At 40.5% G+C, this 23,050-nt stretch overlaps 1 protein-coding gene across 1 annotated transcript in view; it reads left to right on the top strand.

Annotated features, from left to right (window-relative positions):
- Positions 1-21,576, top strand: part of SLIT3 (slit guidance ligand 3) — a 538,785-nt gene extending 517,209 nt beyond the window's left edge. The window contains exons 33-36 of the mRNA XM_063120567.1: positions 11,894-12,048; positions 13,070-13,355; positions 13,898-14,106; positions 18,363-21,576. Of these exons, the coding sequence (XP_062976637.1) occupies positions 11,894-12,048; positions 13,070-13,355; positions 13,898-14,106; positions 18,363-18,601 (889 nt within the window). The 3' untranslated portion in view covers positions 18,602-21,576. The remainder of the gene's footprint in view (positions 1-11,893; positions 12,049-13,069; positions 13,356-13,897; positions 14,107-18,362) is intronic.
- The last annotated feature ends 1,474 nt before the right edge of the window (positions 21,577-23,050 follow it).

Here is a 23,050-nt window from a genome sequence, read left to right as displayed (position 1 = left end):
CACTAATTAAATCTCCATAGTTCTCATTTCCCCTCTGCTGCCCAAAACCAGGGGGGAAAGCCAGGGCAAGTGAGCCTCTCAGTTCCTTGTCCCTTGCTTAGAGGAAGGATTCAGAAGGCGCAAGAGGTGTGAACCACATGGCAATTCCTGTCCAGTCAGCACCTTGCCTTAGATTTCCTCCACTACCGCCCTTCCTGCTACTTTGGTAAAGCAGAGGCACCCATTTGGAACACTATTCAGAGAACAACCCTGTGAATTCCAGTTGTGCTCCGTACTGGAGCACTGGTACCAGCTAATGTAGGGGAAAGTTTTTAAAATCTGCTTGATAACATGTGTGTGTGCACCACTGCAAATGCTTAAACCAGGGATGGGAGAACCAGAGATGCTGGAGCTCAATGGGATACTTCAGACTCCACTTTGAAGCTCCGTTTGTCTCGCTCACATTCTCCTTTTCAACTTGGCTTTCTTTTCATTTGAGCAAGCAAAGTGCGCATTTGAAATGGGAAAAGTGTGCACTTTCCCCAGTTGATTAAAGCATGAATATACATTTTTTAAAAAACTGCAGTTTTTAAAGTACACATTTTAAAAATAATAATACACATATTTCAAAAACAACCAGAAGCTTGATCATGTGTAAGCATTTGTTCAGAAATGTGCTCCTGTTCACTTTTGGGGTTATGGCGATTTGCAAATTTTCATACAATCTCTTGCCTAAACCTTAAACTATTTCCCATCCAAATAGTTTCAGAAGAGCTCTGGATGAGGCCAATCCTTGAACTTGACTTCAGTGTCAAGGTTTACTTTAAAACTTCTCATATGGGATGTTAATACCATTTATTCTTCTAGCAGCATTTCCCCAGACATTGCTACTTCTGTTGTAGAATGGAAACAGCCTGTCCTAGAGGTTGGTTGGTTCCCACCATGGGAGTGTGACATTTTTATAGCTGGGATCAGTGTTTTAATTGAGCTGCCTGGTGCTGAGCATTTTGGATCTAATGTTAGGGTCCTAGAACTAGTGTGCTTTAATATCCTTCATGAGTTCGGATGTTTCTACTTTATAAGCATGTTGGCTGGGGAAAAGAGTATCTTCAAGAATTTGCAAAGTGCTTTTCCCTCACCATAGCCAGCATGCAGGGTTACAGAGGCGTGTATTGAGCCCCAGCACCTCTCTTTTCAGATGTAAATTCGAGTAAATATTAAAGAGGAAGGGTGAAAATTGAATTTTTGCATCACAAAGTTAGTTTCTCTCTATTTAACACCAGAAAGAACTATTTGGCTACTGTGGGAAACAGGATGTTAGACTAGATAGGCCTTTGTTCTGATCCAGCAAGCTCTTCTTAATTCCTTATTCTTTACACTGTTTTACAACAAAAGCACCTATATAAATAGCAGTTTGACCTGATGGGTTTCTCTGATTTAATCACACAAAGTGATATAAAATGAGTTGCTAGTGTCTATTGCAGTCTGTCTGCTAGATGGGTAGACAAACTTTATCAGGATCTCGCTCATTTGTTATTGCTCAGACAAATTCCATAAATGTGGAATGAATGAAATAGACTCAATTCTGTTGGGATTCACTTCAGATTTCTTCTTGGAAATGAACAGAGTAGAAAGGTCAAAGTTTGCATGAATGTTTTCTTGGGTGCGCAACATAATGTCAGGTAGAAGTCAGTAAATATTTTTTGACAGAACTTACATAAAGTATATTGCCATTTATCACTAACTTTGAAAAAGAGGGAAATTAATTCAAGAAAACCTTCAATCAAACCAGGAGTTTCTATCAAGTACATCTTGCTATAGATATGGGATAGTTGATGGAAACTTTAAAACTGGAAACTTTAGAAGAGGCAGCTATATTATTACCAAAAAAAAATCATAAGATACTTTCCATGTTAATATTTCCCATATCTCTTGTGGGGGGAGGCTTTTATTGCTTCATTTTAAATATTTTTGTTTCAAGGCTAAATTTCTTTCTTTTTAGCATTCTACTTATTGATTTTCTGCTATGTAAGAATTTAGGTTAGGATAACAAATGCGATTATATCTGACATTTGCAGGACAGAATTTTTTATTGATTTTTTCTTCACTGGATAGTTTTGTTCTGTACTATTATTGGAATGCTAAACATTTTAAAACAGGACTTTAGAGCCTACATCTTTTAGGAAAATATCAATTGTCAAAATAAAGCAATGTAATCAGCCAACTAATGGCTCCATTTGCCATTCCACTGAGAGCTTGTTTATGCTCAGTATTAAAAAGCTTTAGCATTAGTTTTAAATTTTCAGACACTGCACTTTCTGCAGTACTTAAAATTAGAGAAGAATGATGCACTGTTAAAACAAGATCAGAAGTAGGCTGTTAAAGTGATCATTCCCACAACACGTATTTTCAAATTATATAGAGAGGAAACTTATCACATGATATAGTATTGGCATTTTGCAGCCTTCCCCAACTGGATGCTCTCCAGATGTGTTGACTATCACTCACAGCCAGCTGCAGGCTGTTTTAGGGATTTAAAGGTCAAACCCAGCACTTTGAATTGAGCCTGGAGACAAATTGAGAGGCAGTGAAGATACTTTGACATTGGAGTGATATGTTCACAGTACGCAGGCTCACTTAATAAGCTAGCCACTGAATTCTGTACCAGTTGAAGCTGAGGGCATAGGAGCCTTCCCAGAAATAAGTTGATGACTCTAACATAAAATGATGATGGACATGCATTATTTCTGAAGAAGTAGATTCCTTGAAAGTATACTGGCTCATGGTAATTATAGAAGAGAGGGGGAGAAAGAGAGGGAGAGAAAATTACCATAAGAAAAATAAAACTAAGTGTATTTCTGTTGTATGTAAGCCTAACTTATTCTCAGGTTTAACAAATAAAATTGGTAGCTTCTCCTTCCAAAAGTGCAGACAAAGAGCACGCATGGCCACACCCACACATTACGCCAATCCTCTAAGCCTGCAAGTGTGGTTTCTTGTACATCCCTCAGTTTTCCTACATTGTACTGTATATATGGTATTCCATTGCTATGATTTTAATACCTATCATGCATTTTTGTTTTTGGTAAATGTATCCAGCCCTCTAAATATATTGAGAAGACTCAGTATCTGCCTTAACAGCAAACTACCAGTTCGCAATTACAATTCATGGCTTTATCCCACGAATTGTCAGAGCTGCACAGGAGCAAGTGAGAATGCTGCTTCCCACCCACTCACTACTTCCGCTTTGTTTCCATTTCACAAAACAACCTAAGAATGCCCTGTTCATGGGTTGTGCTCCATCACATCCAAACCTTGTGCTCAGTTTCTCCCCAAACCTAGTTTGTGGAGAAACAGCCTAGAGTTTTAGCCTAACAACAAACCATGGGTTAAAACTCTGGGTTGTTCTTCTCTGAGCAACCAATAGGGAGCACAACCAAGAAATAGAATGTTCCTTGGTTGTGTTATAAACCAGAAAGAAAGTGGAAGTGGTGAGTTCACAGGAGGCAGTATACTTGCTCACTCCTGCACAGCCCTGACAATTCATGGATTAACCCATGAATTCTCATTACATGCAAACCAGGTCATAATGTTAAATACCTGCTTACAACTGGATACTCTCATTTGTTTAGCAAGAGCAGCTGTGAGGGCTTTGATCTGGACTAGAATTGTGGTATGCAGGGAGGGGAGGTTTAGCCCATTCGTCTCTGTCTTGTTTTCCCACCGAAATATATCCATATCATTCCGATTAAAAAGGACTTTCTTTTTGTGTCAAATCATATCATTCTGTTTAAAAATTGTATAATAAATTGTTTAAGGAAAGCTTAGGCTTACATGTTGCTAAAAACTGAGCTTACCTATAGATTTTTTTATTCGTTAGCTTTGTGAGGCATCCATTGCCCTATAGATTTCCAGATAAGTAACTGAGCAAGCCTCATTCTTTACCTGGTTTCATATAGTTGTACTGGAGATGCTGAACCTATGACTATGTGTTGCCACCCAATTAAAAAAAATGGAAGTGATTTAATTTCCTGGCTAGCTATATCTGGTTTCCAAAAGACAGCAGGATAATTTTTTTTCCAGAATGTTCAGCTTCCAGTTTCAGCTAAACAGCTTCATTTTCTACCTTCCATTCAAGCTGGGAACATTTTTAATTATCCCCAGTACTATACACAGTCAACAGAGTAACTGCAAGTGAATAAAGGCAGTGCATATCATTTCAGAACAAGAAATGAGATTATAAAACCCTTCTGGGTCAAAAACGTCCCTTTGAATATGTTTAAATATTTTTCCTGTTTGTTATTAATCATGATTCTGGTATTGGTTTTTATTGTGCAAACAAAGGGCCTAGCATTATGGCCATATCTCATCCTGAATGTAAAAATTGGGGAAGTCTTCCTATCTTGCAGATTTTATTTTGGAATGTCATACTTGCTTATATTGAGAAACTGGGGTATCTGGTTGTCTCTCAGTCAAACTACACATCACAGTCCATCGTGAACACTTTTTTCAAATATTTTGCTTGTGTGTGGGGATGAAGAGGGGTGTTAGTAGAAAGAAATTGTCTGAAGCTGTAGTCTGGACTGGAGGGATGCTTACCTTATTCCCTGTGGTCCTTTTTCTTCTTCCTCAGGGGTGGGGAGTGGAGAAACATATGAGTATTACAGGTAGTTTAACCCTGTGATCAATTGTTGTTTTTCTGGTTAAAAATAATAATCCAAAGCCCATAATTAAATATGATAAACATTGCATAGCTCAGAGTAAGAGGTGCTCTTTGGGTATAACAGAGAGTGCACTGAAGCTGGTATTTGTGTTAGTCTAGCAATGAAGAGTGTGTTCATTGTATCTATATATTCTGTTGCTCAAGAAAATGTTCATTGCTTGTTTAGAAGATAGTATTGTGTGTACATTCTTGTGAGCACACTGAAGGATTAGAAAGTTAAATATCTTGGTAAATGAAAATAGTAATGTGTCAATGGATCAAATATCCTGATAATTTAGCTCTGAGAATCTTTGCTATTTTTCAAGCAGGAGCCACCTTGTGAGCTTTTAATGGGATGCGGGGGGGGGGGGGGGGACACTCTCCTTATCCTGAACAACAGGCAATGCTGTGCACCAAACTTGGCTGAAGGCCTTTTCAGGCTCCTCCTTTTCATCCACCTCCACATCATCCAAGCATCTGTCAATCTCCAGGCAGGCAAATTCCAACAGGCTAAATTGGTCCTTGAATTGGGATGGATCTTTTTCTTGTCACTGAGAGTGTGCTCTGCTCTCCTCAGTGCTGCAAAATCTCCTAGCGCAGGTCCACATTGTGTTCTCTCTCGCCCATGTATTTCCCTTCTACCACCAATGGCCACACAGTACAATAATCATGTTGCTCTTTTTGTCTTGGGCTCCTTCCTCACCACAGCTAATTAGCAGATTGCTCTTGCATTCGCCTTACCCGCCCCAGTCTCCTTACAGCTGAAGAACTCCAGGCCTCCTGACTCTCCACCCCTGAAGCCTCATCTGGTAGCCCAGATCACAGTAGCTGACCTATCATGAAAGCAAATAATAAGGCAAAGATAGAGAGTAAGCAGCTATGAGAGAGAGAGAGAGAGAGAGAGAGAGTGTAAATGAGAGCCACACTTGAAGTGACTGGGAGCCAGCAGTGTCCCTTGGGCCTTGCAGTAAAGAGTACTGATCTAGCTCATAAAATGACAAAATTGTTTTTGACAGTTAATATTTATTCTAAAAAAACTTCTAGCAAATAAATACATGTAATAAATACACGTTAAAATGTAATAAATAAATAAACCTGACCTTGAATTAAATACATTCAGGGTCAGCTGGGAAGAAGCAATGGAAATAAACAGATCTAGCCTGTAATGTCAAGCATTATAAACAATCAGTATTAATCCTACAGTTTCTACTTCCCAATTCCTGATCGTGGAAGTGCCTTAGCTTTTTACTATATATTTATTAGAATGCATATTCAGGAAATGCTGTTGTAGGAAACTAATTCATGTCAAGATAATCAAAAATAACATGTTAATAGAACCATGATGATAACAAATAATTCCACAATCATTCTATCATAGTCCTGGATACGCACTTCAGTTCCGCTCATGGGAATGTCAGTGAACCACAATTATGTTCTGTTGCATCAATTTAGTACTATTTCTCTCAGAGAACTAGATGATGGTTACCACAATGTGGCTAAGAATAGTGGCCCACATAGTATTATCTGCTCCCATATGTGATAACCGCTGATGACAGCTATTTTCCATACATTGTGTTTTTGGTTTTGTGTTTTGCTTTTTTTCCATTTTATGCGGAGTGGGAGTAATGGCTACTTGCCCTACTTGGAAATGTCAAGACAAATGCAACTGAATATCTTGAAAAGTGTTTATATTTCAATTAGTGTGTTTTTAAAAAGTATATATTGCGAATTCCATAAGAATGGTTCCCAACAAGGCAGATTCCGCTTATTGTACAACATTTTAATAGTCTTATTGGAACCTAGCCCAAAGTGAAAACTTGAGCACTGTTTCTAATTGGTTGGCAAAGAGTGGCTAAGACAAGCTTTGGCTGTATGAATCCAAACACAAAATTGGTGCTGATCCAACTCCCATTTTAAATTCTCTATCTTTCTCTCACACTCACGCACATACACATATTGGGATTTCTTATTTAATTTCTTATCAAAATAACTGTTGAAAGAGTGCTAGATATGTTTGCAATCCTAGATCATTTACAGATGTTCAGATTTACATTTTCCCCTTGTCATTTGTACAGATCAGCCCCATTGTTCTCCATTCCTAGAAAGTTTTAATTTTGGTGGTAGTTCATCCTGTCCTAGCTCCATTTTTTCTGCCAAGCTGTTTACATTCTGATTTGAGATGATTGTGTAGTTCACTGGGTAATATGCAAGCATCACAGTTTGCTTTCTTTTCTTTTCTTTCTTTTTCAAAGCTTGAAAGTTGTCTTTCTGTGATACTCTACTGCCACCTAGAAATGAAGTCTTAGACTGCACTTTAATGTCATACTATATTGCTGCACTTACCAAGGCTGTGTACTGGTCTGCCTCTTATTTATAACGCCAGCAAACCTTTCCACTTTACAGTATCTGTCTGAAAGTAACAATCCAATACTACTATTGAAAGCATTTAAACCTTTACTACATGCCGGCTGTGTCACTGTGGTAGCTGATTTACACAGTTATTTGCCTGTGCGTTTGTGTAGTGTACATACACAGTTGAAGATGGAGAGCAATGTTGTGTGATTAAATCCTTGACAGATGACTGAATGTTTTAATTTCTGGCATTGTTTTTGGAAGATTGGTCTGAGGACCACCTGGTCACCAGTTAAGCTCCCATTAACAAAACCTTGCCTCAGAGGTTTTTGTCCCCTCAAAGCACAGTCAGTGTGCACTGCTGGCCCAACCTTGATGCACTGTTCAGTGTCTGTGGCTTTCATCCCTTCAACTCTCGCCAAGCCACTGTCTCCAACTGTCTCAGACAATTGTAGCCTCCCGTTCAGCAACAGCAAACCAGGCTCTCTAGGAAGAAACATTCACATAAGCACACTTATCTTTTTGAAAGGAAATCCCTTCTTAGAATCCAGAGTTGTCTTTTTGAAGGGACAGCAATCGCTGATTTAATAAAATACCATTTTTTTCAAGTTCTCCTTAGGGCATTAGTACTATGTTCTCTAATTATACATTATCAGATTTCCAGCTTTAAAACATTGGGCCACAGTCCAGCGAGATTCCTGTTTATATGAGCCACTGATTTAAATGGCAGAGATGTAAGCATATGTTTAACTTTCTCATTGAAAACAGTGAGTCTTACAATTGCTTCACTTAGGTTCGATCATGCTTTTAGTTTCTGCGCTTAAAAAAATGTGAGTACACTATTTCTGCCTGAGAAAAAGAGCCATTTCATGGAGCAGGAACCAAAGAGTTATTGTGCTAGACCAGTGGAATTTGACTTTATTTTCCCATTTAAACAGCAGGCAACCCCCATGCCTTATCACAAACTGCTTATGAAACTGCCCACCGCATCAGCTGCAAAAACAGTTTTCCATAGTGGGGGGAGGGGCTACTGTCTGATGAGAGAATAAAGCTAAAGACTCCAGGGACTCACGGAACTAACTTCATGGATCTTTGGATCCTGAAATGGTTATAACTTAAGGTACATTCACTTTATTTATTTATTTATTTATTTATTTATTTATTTATTAGCTGAAATAATGACCCCAGGGCAACTTACAATTAAAATGTAAATCAATTTAAAAACAATGTAAAACTTTAAAAACAAATTTAAAACTTCAAAAACATTATCAGCAGCAGAGTTAAGAGCAGGAAAGAATCTTAAAAACAGACTCTGGGCCTAGTACATTTAAAATACTAAAAAGACATACAGAACAAAATGTTTTAGTACCCCACTGAAAACTGAACAAAGAAGGGGAGAATTTAACTTCCTTCAGGAGAGAGTTCTATAGTTGGGGTGCTGCCACAGAGCATGGCCTATCTTGTATTCCTACCAACCTAGACTCTCTTAATGGTGGGACACGCAGAAGGGCATCCCAAAGATTATCTTAAACTATGGGCAGGAGATAGTTTTTTAGATATCCTGGTCCAGGCCATTTAGGGCTTTCTAGGTAAGCACTAGAAAGTGCTTCAACTAGGTTGGATCATGCTCTTAGTTTCTACTCTTGAATTGTGCTGGTGCTTACCAAATTGGCAGCCAGTGCAGTTGATACAGCCAAAATGCAATCTGGCCATTGTGCCATTGTGTTTTGCACTAGCAGGAGTTTCCGAACATTCTTCATGGGTAACCCCAGATAGACCAACTTGCAAAGTACAGGAGGTGATTAAGGTGTGAATCTAGGGTGACCAACTGTCAGGATTTCCCCGGATTTGTCCTGGTTTTTGTTCTTTCCATAGTGTCAGGGGAGATTTTCTATAATTTTCAATAATGTCCTGGAATGACACACCTTCCCCTTTAAGGCTGCCATTAGCATGGCAGGAGTGAATGACATGCTTTCTTGAGGCACATCATTCCCCCACCCCGAGCTCCAATTGAGGTCTTAAAGGGGAAAGTGGGTCATTCATGGACATTATAGAAAAGGCCCCAATTGGAGTGGATGGTGGTGGTGCAGAATGAAATCCTTTCCCCTCCTCCACTCCAATCGGGTTCTTTAAGGTGGCGGGGGAATAACATACTTTTTGCAGGACTCAGAAAGCTGCTTCCCCACACACACACTAGGTGTCCTCTTTTTTGGTTTCCCAAATATGGTCACCCTAGTGAATCTCCATGGCCAGATCTGTTTTATCCAGGAGCCATAGGGCAAGAGCCTTTTGGCTTGAGCTGCTAGCCAAGCTAAGGTCCAGCTATACACCTGCAAAGAAAGGTGACTCTGCTACTCCAGTCAGCATCCCCCCCCAACAGGAAAGGCAACTCGTCCTCCCAAGCATTTTCTTGCATGGTAGAGGTAGACTTCACATATCACTTGTCCTAGCTGAGTTTTACATTACTGTTGTAATATCAAAGGCCATTTAAAAAATCCCAAGGGGCAATCCTGGTCAAAGCTTCGTGCAGAGTACCATGCAATTCAGAATAAATACTTCTGTCCCTTTGGACGGAAATAGTTGTGGGTGTCCTTATTAAAGCAGTATCTTCCTTTCTTGATGCAAGGAGAAGGCCCTTCTCTTTGTCCCACCGTCATCTGATGGGCATTTAGCCGGAAGCTGAGAAAGGGCCTTCTCCATTGTGCCTAGGCCTTAGAGCTCTGTCTGGAGAGAAGCTTATTTAGCTCCTGTAATGGCAGGCAAAATCCTTTTTTTAAAAAAATTAATGGGTGTTTCACCCACAAAACTAATTTCTTTTCCCTTGCTGCTGTGTGCTTTAATTGGTATTCTAATTTAATGATGTTTTAATGGCTGCCATTATTATATGCTCTTAGATGGTTTTTAGATGGTTTTATGTTGTTTATTTGTTATGTTATTTTTAAAGGATTTATTGTGGATTTTATTAGCCTCCTTTTACAGCCAACCCTCCATTGTTGCAGGGTGAGATCCTTGCCTCAGGTAGTAGATCAGGAAGGGAAGCAGATTGCATGAACCTCTATCCACCAGAGGGAGGGCCGCCCCACTTCCACTGGCCATCTTTTAGGTTTTGCTGATGGTCGCTACTACAATGCTTACCCACAATAGACTGGTACTAGCCAGCCCAATTCCTCACTCTGAGAAAGGACTCCATGGAGTGAGGCATCAGGGTAGATGCTTCAGAGAGCCCCACAAGTCACTTTCCTGCTGCAGGCATATGCTGCAGTAGGAAAGCATCCTGCATGGTTTTCCAGAGTAACTCCCCCAGGCCAAAATAATGGCTTGGTCTGAGGGGTCCTTCCTCAGAGTGAGACAGTGTGTCAAGAGCTCCAGAAGACTGCCTGGTCCACAACAGCATTGATGGGCCTAGATTGTTTGCACTGTCACTGGTTATGTTGCAACAACAAAAACCTCCAGAGAGGCACCTGGAGGAGGCAGTGGCGGAAGGGGGGCGGGGAGAAACAGTAGTAGTAGTGCATAAAATTCCACCAGTGCTGCCCCCTTGGAATTTTTCTGTGGAAATGTAAGGAATAAATGTAACTAGTACAGGGAATATTGGATATGAACTGCAGAAACAGCCAGTTGTTTAACCTTCACTGAAATGTGATCTATGAAATGCGGAGAGATTAAATACTTTATTGGGATTGTGCATTTCCAAATGCTCTAATATTTTCTCATGGTTTTGGCACTAAAGCAATTGAATATCTGTATCTACCATCAGACAATACATTTCCAAGAACCAATCAAACGTGCATAAATTTGTGGACAATTTTTTGAGATCTCTTCATCAGGCAAGGTGTTCCAAAAAAGCACATGGTGGTGGTGGTGGGGAGATGGGGAGAGGCTGAGTTGATGTTGAAGTCTGCAAGGTCAGAGTCTTAAGATGAGTTAAGAAAGAGTTGGTGGCACAAGTGCCAAGTGTGGATGTGTTGTGGGTCATCTATATGTTTGTATTTTATATATGGACACTTACTTGCAGTCCCCCCCCCCCTTTTAAGGCAAATGCAAACAGGAAAGGGGGCAGCATTGTAGGACCTCAAATGGACAAAGTACAAGCAGCCAACGGTGCTAATCAGTTGTTTGTTGGGAGGAGGAAGTTGGGGATGGGTTGAATCAGCTCCTCTGCTCCCTCTCCTAAACAGGGAAGCAGCTATTGCAGGTTAAAATCCCACCTATCCCACCCTTGACAAGGAAGGGGCAAGTGGGAGAGGTCTTGAATCTTTTCACCCACCCCTGGGCTCTCTCCCAAACACCTCATCTGTGGAATTTTAACATTTCTGAAAGTACTGCACGGGTGGAGGGCACATCCTGGTGGCAGTGCAATGAGGTAGTGTGGGACAAGAGGTACAGAAAGATCCCATCACCAACTGTATCATGGACCACTCCTTTTCACCAGTGCCTTGCTATTCCACACATGAAAGGATGCCATTGGATTGTAACTCAGAAAATCTCCACAAACCAGGTTTTCAAAACCACAGGAGAACAACAAAGAAAACACTGGAATGTACTGGACGTTATCTGGATTTTTGGAATACTTGAATGAGAAAATTATTTCTACGCCAAAGAAAAAGGTCACCCAGAATTTTTGCCTTGATAAATCTTCACAAAGATTAATATTTGCCAATGCTTTTAGATTTATATCTGTCTTCAAATCCTTGCTTTCAGTCATTGGTGTATTCTGACTGCACATATTGATTTAGTCTTGCATTTATATTTCTTATACTATCTGGTGGAGATAAAAATGGATGGCTGCAGTAGAAGCTTGAATATCATAGTTAAATACCTTGCTTCTGAATTCCCTTCTCTTTTTGTTTTCTGTTTTAGTGTGGAAACAGTAAATGATGGACATTTTCACAGTGTGGAGCTGGTGATGTTGAACCAGACCTTGAACTTGGTTGTAGATAAAGGTGCTCCCAAGAGCCTTGGCAAGTTGCAGAAACAGCCTGTGGTTGGTCAAGACACTCCTCTCTACATTGGAGGTGAGTTTAGCTTGAGAATCAAAGCAGCTGTTACATTGGGATATCCGTTATTTCATTCATGTTTCTAAATGGTAAATGCAACCAGGAGACAATTTGGGTCAGGGCTGAAGCACTGGGAGTGAGGATTTTAACCCTTTCCCCATGCCATTTTCCCAATCCAAATTACTCTGCTAGAACAGTTATTTGTCCCATGGTGTTCACATGCCATGTCAAGAGTAAAGGGCCATTCTAATTATGCACGGCCAGGATTTTCTTATTGGCCACTGACCCAACCTGATCCTTAAAATCAGAAAAAAGAATAACAAATCTTTGTAGAATCATATCGTTTTACATTTCTACTATTCTACAATTGAACAATTGCAGAAAACTTGTGGTTGTAGTGAAAATGTGCATTAACTACACTGGGAACAACCAAAAAGTAAAACAGAATGAAAAAGATGGTCATCTTGTAGCTCAGTCACTTTTTGTGCTGAATGCAGAAGAAAAAAGACAAACGATGGTACAGGGATAGATAAATGAATATGGGATGCCAGTCCACATACATGTATGCACTGTTTAAGGCTTAGGATTGGCTACAGTATATGATTATTGCACATCTTGTGAGATAGGTAACCCTGCAAGACAGTGCCTTCCCATAGCAAATTAGTAAGCTCTAATGCTGAGCAGTGTTTTGAACCTGGGTCTCCAAGGTCCAAACCTAACATACTAACTGTTTAAATTTTATTTTATTGTTTTTAAGTTATTTATTTCTGTTTGTTTGGAAATCTAGTCCAGATAAGTGCTGTTGCTTTATGGTGTGACCTAAACTTTCATGATTATTTATTTTAGAATGAGACAGAAAATTATTTGTGCTTAGTAAATGATAGGATGAGAGAAGAGTAACTCTGAATATAGTGTTCAGTGTGAACCACTGCCAGCTGTTTACCTAATATGCCCCCTGCCATATCATTACATTCATGTGGACCGTTGTAGAGGTTCTAAAGTATAACCTAAAGTTCTTCATGACTTTTTTTTTTGGCAGGGATTCCTACATCCACGGGGCTGTCTTCATTGCGGCAGGGGACGGAGAGGACGCCTAGCGGTTTCCATGGGTGCATTCATGATGTTCGTATTAATAATGAGCTGCAGGATTTCAAGGATCTACCACATCAGTCAATCGGGGTCCTTCCTGGTTGCAAATCCTGTAACATCTGCAAGCACGGCATCTGCCGCTCTCTTGAGAAGACCAGTGTTGTTTGTGAGTGCCACCCAGGCTGGACAGGCTCACTATGTGACCAAGAAGTTAGAGATCCCTGCCACAATAGCAAGTAGGTTTTGCTCAGTATCGAATGGGAAACAGGGCAGAAAAAGGGAGATGTTTCCTCGTTAATGAACATCAAGATGGTTTATTAGAAAGATTAATTGGAGCTATCATTCGAATTACCTGTGAACCTCCCCCTGCCCATCTCCTTGGCTTATTTTTATTGAAAATGACTCATATTTTAGGTTATATTTCATCTGAATTCACCAAACTGAAGGTTAAAAATGTGATTCACACAATACTGTTCCTTTTAGGCCATTTCTGCACTTGCCTTTTCCCCCAGGATCATCCCAGGATCGTTCCTGTGCATCCAAATTCCACACAGGGGATCCCGGGAGCAGGCAGGGATGATCCCTCCATTTTCCTGGGATAACTCTTAGGTGTACAAAGGGCCTTAGTTTCCAAATCTCCTTACTGTGAAGTTCTGTATTATTTTTAGAAGTTAGAAGAAAACCTAATGAATCTACCTTTGGATATGTTACATTTCTGTCAAGTCTGCCTTCATTCTGAAATCTGCAAATGGGTTTTCTCTTTCTTCTTTCCTCTAAGATGCCTCCATGGAAAATGTGTAGCCACTAACTCTGCTTACACATGTAAGTGTATAGAAGGTTACATGGGCATGTACTGTGACAAAAAGAACGATTCCTCCAACTCCTGCAGAGTTCTGAAATGCAGCCATGGGCAGTGTAAGGTCTCAGCACAAGGTGAACCGTATTGCGAATGTGAGCCCAACTATAGTGGAGAGCACTGCGATCGAGGTGGGTACAAGAGCAGCGTATATGAGCTGTTCTCTAGTCCGGCAGGTTTGTTCACGTGTGATAAGAGAGTTCTGCAGATTTATCTCCATTCCGGGGCAATTTCTGTGTAGATACTGTATTTCACATAGTAAGGTTACAAAGATTTTTTTTAAAAAAAGATGTGACACATCTTCAGTAGTGTAGTTTCTAGCAACTGGGCTTCTAGGGTCAATGTGGCACCAAAACAAGTTCTGTTTGTTCCACACATATAAAGAGCCGTATCAGATGGCAAGTGCAGGAAGAATCTCTTTTTCTGTTGCCATTTCCAAGCCAACCTGGATTTGTGCCGCTTGATGTGTGCTATTTATTACCTCTCTCTTGAATCCTATTACATTAGCAGCTTGCGTGACATTTTCTGGTAGGATTAAACACCAGAAATCTTCATTAGGAACATAGGAAGCTGCCTAAAGACCCTTGGTCTGTCTAGCTCAGTATTGTCTTTAATGACTGGCAGCTGTTCTCCAGAGTTTAAGGAAGGAGTCTGTCTCTGTGCTGTACTACTGAGGTACAACCTCTGCTCAAGCATGCGCCTCACCACTGTCTTGAAGGCAGAAGATAAGTCTTGTGAAATAGAATAATGTGTTGTGTCTTTTTTACTTTATTTTCCTTTGGATTGACAGTTTGTTACTATTTCTGTCAGTGCTTTTAAGCTAAACCTTATTAACATGTAGGAAAAGAATGTTACTGCAAGGATATGAAATCTATAATTATTCAAAGCAGAGTTTACTGGCAAAATAAAGTCAGCTTTGTCTCTCAGTGTATTACAGCTTACTAGGTATTTAAATGAATAAAATAACTGTAACTAGGGAACGAACAGGAATAGCTCCCAGCTAGCAGTACAAAGCAGCTCTATACCTACAGATAGCAATATAACCCTCCTACAGTCCTTCTGTCCTAAGCAACTGGTCAAATAAGTCACATTAGTGCCAATATACCGCACATGGTTCACTGTGTGATTAATCCCATTCAATCCAGCAACTGATCTCCTAAATCATAATAACGTTGAGTTATGCTTACACAAAAAAGGAAGAGAGATTGACATGAAATGCACCATGCCAATGATGTATGAGGCAGGCTGAGCAATCTTCAGATCCCACTATGCTGGCAGCTGGTAACATCAGTATAATATTGGTGCAATGTAGTTGAGAACTCAGCAGCAGCAAAGTAGATTCCAAAGGATACCATTTTCAGTGAGATAATGTAGCAACATTAACAGACAGTCCCTCAGCATCAGTGACAACTCTACCACTACCCACAATTCACAGCATTGTACACTGAGTGTGACATCACAGTAGTCATTCATAGAGGAAGTAATCAATGCACAATGATTTATTTATTTATTTATTACATTTTTATACCGCCCAATAGCCGGTTCTCTGGGCGGTTCACACAAAAAATAAAATAAAATAAAATAATAATCTGATGGCAGAATAACCCCGTGATGTCACCATATCACATCACACATACAAAACAAAATCTCACAGCCACAAAGATATCAAAGCATCCCCCCCCCCCCCCACGCCAGACAACTGGTGCAGTATGCAGGAACCTGTTTATTTGTTTATTTATATTAGATGGCAAATGCCTTCAGGGTAGTTTACAATAATAAAAACAAATGACAACAAAAACAACAAAGTAACAAAAAATACAACAATAGATGTATAAATATAATACAATATGAAACAATTACGGTAACACATTAAAAAAAATTAAAAACATTGAGGAGCCAGCACTAAAAGTTAATAATCAAGCAACAGTTTAAAGAGTAGTTGCTGGCTGAAAGAGGAAGGTCTTAACCTGGCACCTAAATGTCCACAATGAATACCACAGGGGGATCTTTCTAGGAAGAACATTCCACAGATAGGGAGCCACTGCAGAGAGGGCTGTTCCCCAGTAGCCACCTGTCACACCAGTGTGGGTGGTAGAAGAAAGCCATCAAAGGCCATCTTAACAATCGGACAGGAATGTATGGAGAAAGCATTCCTTCAGGTAGACTGGTCCTCAGCTGGTTAGGGCTTTAAAGGTCAGCACTGACACTTTGAATCAGGGCCCAGAAACTGACTAACAACCAGTGCTGTTCACAGAGCACTAGAGTAATCTGTTTATAACAGCTAGTCTGAGTCTCTAGCAACTGACACTAACAGTCACACAGTCCAGGGTTTCCTGCACACAGGGGTTTGACCTCCATTGTATCATCAGTATGGTCACCCAGCAGACATCTACCCTTTTGACAAATAAACACACAGGTCCACACAGCGATGGAATTTCTAAAACCATTCCAGTTCCATGGCTCCATAGGGAGGAAGCATGAAGAAATATCTGCATGTCAAGTTCTCCAGGAGAAGGCTTGATGGCTTTCCAGGGAAATAATATTCCCACACACACTGCAAACAATACATTTGTGTCCATATTGAGTTAAGCATTATGCAGAGGGCCATATACACAAGGGTGGAACCATGATAGATAACTCATGGGCATCAACACCTGCACCAGCCTTGTAGCTCTGTAGGAAAAATCACTGAAATGAGAGATACTGGTTCAGTTTCCCCGCCCCCCAGGAAATATGACCACCACTGTACAAACTCACCTTTGGGCTGCATGACCAGCAAAAATGAAGCTCCTCAAAAGCTGAAGAAGTTGGGACTACAACCTGCTCCACTGGGAGCTTTATTTTGGTGCTGAAATCCTGTGGAAAGCCCAGTTTAAACATGTATTTGAGAGATGAGATTCAAACTCTTGATCAGCTTTCCACTAGCAAAAGCTGGCAGAAGAAGCACACTTGATCTACTCAGAAGGGGGTATGTATGGAAGAGGAGCAGAAAAAGTGAGGTGTTGCTCCAGTGGCATAACTCTTGCTATGTTGCAGATCCTCAAACCTATCGTGAAGTGATAGAAGCAGGGCATAAAGCTATGTAGAATCGGTGTTCTTTGTTTCTTTTTTTATCATGTCTGGTAGACTGTAAGCCTGCAAGCAAGAAGAGTGGTGTTTCCTTAACCTTTGTAGAATGCTTATAAAACTGTAGGTGCTTTATAAATCATCATTTTTATACCACAAGGGAAGAACTGGATTTACACTGGTCACTGCTGTTACTGATTGTGCGTCTGCGTTGCACAGGAACATCCTTCTCTGTTGCAGCTGTTGAAAGGCTGTCTGGTTGTCTGTGGAAAGACAGCAGGAGTTATGAGTAATGGTCAGCAGCCACAACAGAGAATTTGTGTGCCTAAATGCTGATTAGAGCTTGACAAGTAAGTTACTGGAAGGGATTGCAGCCACCTCAGCACTCTTCCAGTTTTCATGCCAAACATGTGCTTTTCTACTGGTGGTGGGACCGATGCAGGGCTTGTCTGAAACATGTTGCTGCCTCCCTCCATTCCAAGTACAAAAGCTGACCTGATGGGCTGCTGAATCTTGTTTTAATACTTTATCTGTTTCCCTCTCCTCCACACTTGCCACCTGAGGTGGGATGTCTCACTCTGCCAAATGGTAGGACTGGCCCTTGCCAGAGGCCAACATTTGGTGGATCATGGGTTGGTAGTACATAATGTAGCTGATAAGATAATATTTGTCCATCACCTGTAAATAATTGCCTGTATCACAGTCCCTCAATGTTCTGTGGCCTGCTTTTTGCCTTGGCTCAGATTCTGCAAAGAACAAGAGATTATGAGTAATTGACCAGCAATAGTGATAGGTGGACTGGAAGGTTCACCACAAAAGTGGCTGTGCTCTCCATTGCCTTCACAGGGACATGGTGGATGCTTACCTGCTTTTAAGAGTCCATGATAAATATCATCCCCCTTTCTGTAAAGTGTATACTTAGCTGTGTAGGACACGCTACTACTACCTGTTGATGGGACGAGGATTGTTTAGCTAGTATAGTTTTCTGCCATTGTATGGGACAGGGCACTGTTCCTCATCTACCACATTCCCACTTCTCCCATTTGGTCTTTGCACAGGCAATATAATACTGATGTTACAGTTATGCCAGAGTAGCATTACAGCAGCATCACCATGGTTTCACCAGGATAATTTTACACCAAGGTATAATGCCACCATAGAATCCAAGAAGATTATCTTCAAGCTCACTGAGTAGCAACCTATCTTCATCCATCCAGCATAAGTCAAGGACAGGATTGCAGTATGAATTCATGTTCTTGATGACCAGACTTTTGATTAAGCAAGTGATCCTCTTATAGCATGTCTTTGTTTGTCTTAACAGAAAATCTGTGCCAAGGAGACATCATTCGTGAATTTATTCGGAAGCAACAAGGTTCCATATCATGTGTCTCCAATGTCAAGATACCTCGTGTAGAATGTCATGGCAGCTGTGGGAACAATCAATGCTGCATTGCACTCCGGAGCAAAAGACGGAAATATGGCTTCCAGTGTGTGGATGGCTCCTCCTTTACGGAAGAGCTGGAGAGGCATGTGGAATGCGGCTGTGCGAAATGTTTATAAGCAGCTGATCAGCCTCTTTGCCCCTTTGTATCGACTCAGATGTGCTATCAAAAATGGGACCTATTTACTTTTAAGTGAAGAAGAGAATATTAAGTATATTGTAAAATAAGCAAAAAATAGAAGTTATTTTTATTATGAAAAGTGACTATTTTCATCTTTTATTATATAAAGTATCTGACCGTTTGGGGTATATGTATCATATAGTGAGTTATTTTTACTATGGATTTTTTTTTTTTTACAGTTGTAAAAAAAAATGGGGGGGGGAACTATTTCAAACCTAAACACAATGATTAAGAACAGAGTATAGATGATGATAAGCTTTGCAAGATGGCTAGATGTGACGGTAATTTGAAGGGTCTGCCATAGAAAGAGTGAAACAAGTCTTGAAAGATTCTGGATAGATGCACATCTAAGAACTATAGCTCTCAGTCATCTTGCATGTCCAGGCATGCTCAGTTAATATCCCTCCCAGCTGATGATGAAACTGTTAGTTGTATTTCTCACTGTTGTGGATCTGCTTGATACCATTGCCAAAAAAGCACATCACAATGCTGCCGTAGCTTGGGGTTTATGCACAGATGTTATTATGCACATATTAATGCAATGGTAGTTTTGTCTTCTATGTATGATTGATTTCACAGTATTGTGTTCATAATCTGTTAAATTGGTCGTCTAACATAATCACTCTTGCAAACAGCAAATTTGGGGAATGTTTTGCTTATGAAGTTGTGTGCATTTTTACGTAGCAGATGGAACAAAATGCTGTAACGCCTAATTTAAAAAAATAGAGGGGGTAATTCACTTGCTTGGCACATCCTCTCCTTCCCTTCCAGCATATGGGACAGCACTCCCTCTTGCTGACCCTTTTTGGTTCCCATTCTGCATGCGCAGAACACTGCGTGCATTTTCTCAAGCAAGGGAAGGACCAGAAGGAAATCTCCTGTGGTGGAATCCTCCTCAACTGCAATTCCACATGACATTATGCTTCAGATTGCATAGCAGAAATGCAAACAATGCACTGAAACGTTGCCTTACTAGATGATGACAATCCATTTTAAAATTCTGATGCCTTTATATAGGAATATTTCACTTACTACAAGAGTTCTGCCAATGTGCCCATTAAGTGAACACAAACCTATTGCTTCTTTCAGCTCTGCATGCTGAACGTGAAACTATACATTACCACACATTTGCAGTTGACAAATTCTTACTCAGATTTAACTCCAACCCACACATGCCTGAAATAGCCCGTGTGTGGCAGCCGAGCCACAGGGCAGCATGTAGAATGTTTTTCCTTATAAGTTTGACTACTCACCACTACCAGACATTTCTGGTGAATGCTGACAGTGGTGTGGGAAGTCTTCATGTGATAGCAGTGGTTCATATGGTGTGTCCTTCTACATGTTACAGCTGCCACATGGATCAGCCACTTTATAAGAGGCTGTTTTATGCGGTTTCCACGTATGAGGCATTAGTCCTAGGAAAATTCTACCTGTTGACCACCATAAATGCCTTTGATTTTTTGTATAACCGAATCTGGCTTATTCTCTCAGGTTCCTTTTCTTTCTGATTTTGCTTGAGTGTGTGATAGTAATAAGGAGTTGTTGATGAGAGAGATAGTAGACTGATCAGATGTGCCAGAGAGAGAGAGAGAGAAAGAGAGAGAGAGAGAAGAGAGATGGCTCTTCACATTCCACTTTGATCCTGAAATCCTGACAAAATCTCCTGAACTTGGGATCAAGGTATTTATAGTAGAGCAGTTCCATGCTTGTCAGGCACAATGGATTAATAGGTTTGCTCTTTAAAAACAGCCATGGGAATGAATCCTGCTAATGGCAGAGCAGTACAGCCTGTCCACAAAGAACAGACCTTTACCATGTTACAAGCATTTCTATCCCCCACCCACCCCACTTTCATGTTTCAGGAGTCTGAAAATACTTAAAGAGTCTTTATTCTAATTACAGTCTTCTGAAAGCCACAATAGTTTGTTCAGATTTCCTTATGGATTCTCAGGATAATTTCAGGCAGGAGGGAAATGACTGATACAATAGCTGCCTTTCAGAATAAATAGTAGTACATTAGTACATGGAGCCTGCAATCAGTGTAACATAAAACAATCACTAGTTACTTTGCCAAAACCTGATTGAAATAATACAGGGGAGAAAAGGCCACTATGGAGAGTGGATTTGTTATTTTGAGCACAATATGTGATGCTAGAAGCAGCTGGAATTTATAATGTAGTAATGTACCGCAATCTGTAAAGACCAAAAGTTTGCAGGAGCAAATGTAACACCAGTCTCTTGTGTGAACAAGACTTTGGCACAAGCACACTTTTCATAATGATTTATTCTTTCTCGTGGCATCTGTTACCCAAGAAGCTTTTGCCTCTGTTGCACAGAATGGTAATCCAGCCAAAATGGGCAGATCATTGAGTTGTAATGCTACTAAAAGCTATACACTGCCAAGAGGAAAACAATAAAAACAGTAGCAGAGTAAAGAAGGTAGAGTCTCCATATGGCCTTTGTCTTCTTTTACTATAACACATTATTAGGCAAGGCAAAAAAAGACATCAATGTTTTGTGAAATAATTCCAAGAATGTTTCCAAAACTGCCATGCTGAACAAGAGCTAGCCACACAGTAGAGTACAATTGGCTGTGTTCCATCAATACATACTTGGACTGTGCAGTGACTTAGAAAAAGAAGACACTTTATTTGTTTTTTACCATTAGGCAATTCACTCTGTGCTGTGTTTCAAATGATGAGATATGGAATTTAATTTCTTGTTTTGTCTTGTTTGTTTAAAGTGCCAAAAAGTCTATGAAGTTAGTTTTAAAATGTTAATTAGATCTCTCTAAACAGCCTAAGTGACAGTATGTTTCAGCTATTGTAAATTGAATGCAGTAGCATAAAATTAATATAAAGAAAGATGCTAACCCTATAAAAATGTACATTGGCAATGTGGATTGGTATGAATTTTGTGTATTTTACTAGATTGTCCTATTGTGATGTAATAAATTTAAGTAAATTGTTGGGTTACAGATCATTGTACCTTGTCCTGTGTTGCTGTGGAAGTTATTTTTCTGTCATTTGGGCACATTTCCATTACCACCAACTGACTGAGCACATTCAAGACATGCTTGAAACAGATGCCAGCCTCCTGGGTTAAGAATTCATATCATGTAGGAGATATTTGTGGTCCCCAGAGTTTGATCACAGTATCAACTGATATGAGATACTCAGGTAACGTGTCAATTTCCAGTCCCATTCAAGTGAATCATGCTTGAAAAATATATATGAGTAATATAAATAGGTGGAAATTGGAAAGAAGATTCCAGCTACAAAACTAGATGGTGCGTAGAGTTGCATTTAAGCTGCTCACAACAGGATTGATGGAGAACATCACATTAGACTGAGTCAGCCTTGGACATTTGCCCAAAGCCACACAGAGCCTTCCTTCCAAAATGGGTGTGTTTCAGGTCTGTGTTTTGCTAGAGAAAGAACAAGAAGCTAAATTTCCTTACATTCAAAAGATGAAGTTCAGTAAAAGAGGTAGGCATTGAACCAGCCATGATTGGGAGCTCTGTGACTTCCTTTGCAAGGAAAAAATAACGGGAGGGAGAGGGGCTTATGGGCTGAATAAAACAGGGCTCTGTTTTGTCCCCCATGCTATTTAACATATACATTAAACTGTTGGGGGAGGTTATCCGGAGTTGTGGGGTGCGGTTCCACTAGTATGCTGATGACACCCAACTCTACTACCACCCAATTCCAAGGAAGCGGTTTCTGTGCTAAACCGGTGTCTGTTGGCAGTAATGGATTGGATGAGGGCAAACAAATAGAAGCTTAATCCAGATAAGACAGAGGTGCTCCTGGTCAGTCAAAAGGCATATCAGGGAATAGAGATTCAGCTTGTGCTGGATGGGGTTACACTCCCCCTGAAGACACAGGTCCGCAACTTGGGTGTACTTCTGGATTCAGCCCTGAGCCTGGATGTCCAGGTTTCGGCGGTGGCCAGGAGTGCATTTGCACAGTTAAAGCTAGTGCGCCAGTTGTGCCCGTTCCTAGAGAAGTCGGACCTGGCCACGGTGACACATGCCTTAGTTACATCCCGTTTTGATTACTGTAACATGCTCTACGTAGGGCTTCCTTTAAAAAGTGTTTGGAAACTCCAGCTGGTTCAAAGAGCTGCCCCAAATTGTTGACCAGGGCTGATTACAGGGAGCATACAACTCCCCTGTTAAAACAGCTCCACTGGTTTTGTCTGTTTCCGGGCACAATTCAAAGTGCTGGTTTTGACCTATAAAGCCCTGCATGGCTCAGGTCTGTATGAGCCTGCCTGTGCTTTGAGATCTTCTGGAGAAGCCCTTCTTTCAGTCCCACCATCTTCACAGGTGCGCTTGGTGGGAACATGGGAGAGGGCCTTCTCGGTGGCTGCTCCAGTGCTTTGA

This window comes from Elgaria multicarinata, chromosome 3 (genome assembly GCF_023053635.1).
Source record: "Elgaria multicarinata webbii isolate HBS135686 ecotype San Diego chromosome 3, rElgMul1.1.pri, whole genome shotgun sequence".
Classification (NCBI taxonomy): Eukaryota; Metazoa; Chordata; class Lepidosauria; order Squamata; family Anguidae; genus Elgaria; species Elgaria multicarinata.
Note: the sequence above shows the minus strand (reverse complement) of the source record. Positions and strands in the feature narration are given on the sequence as shown.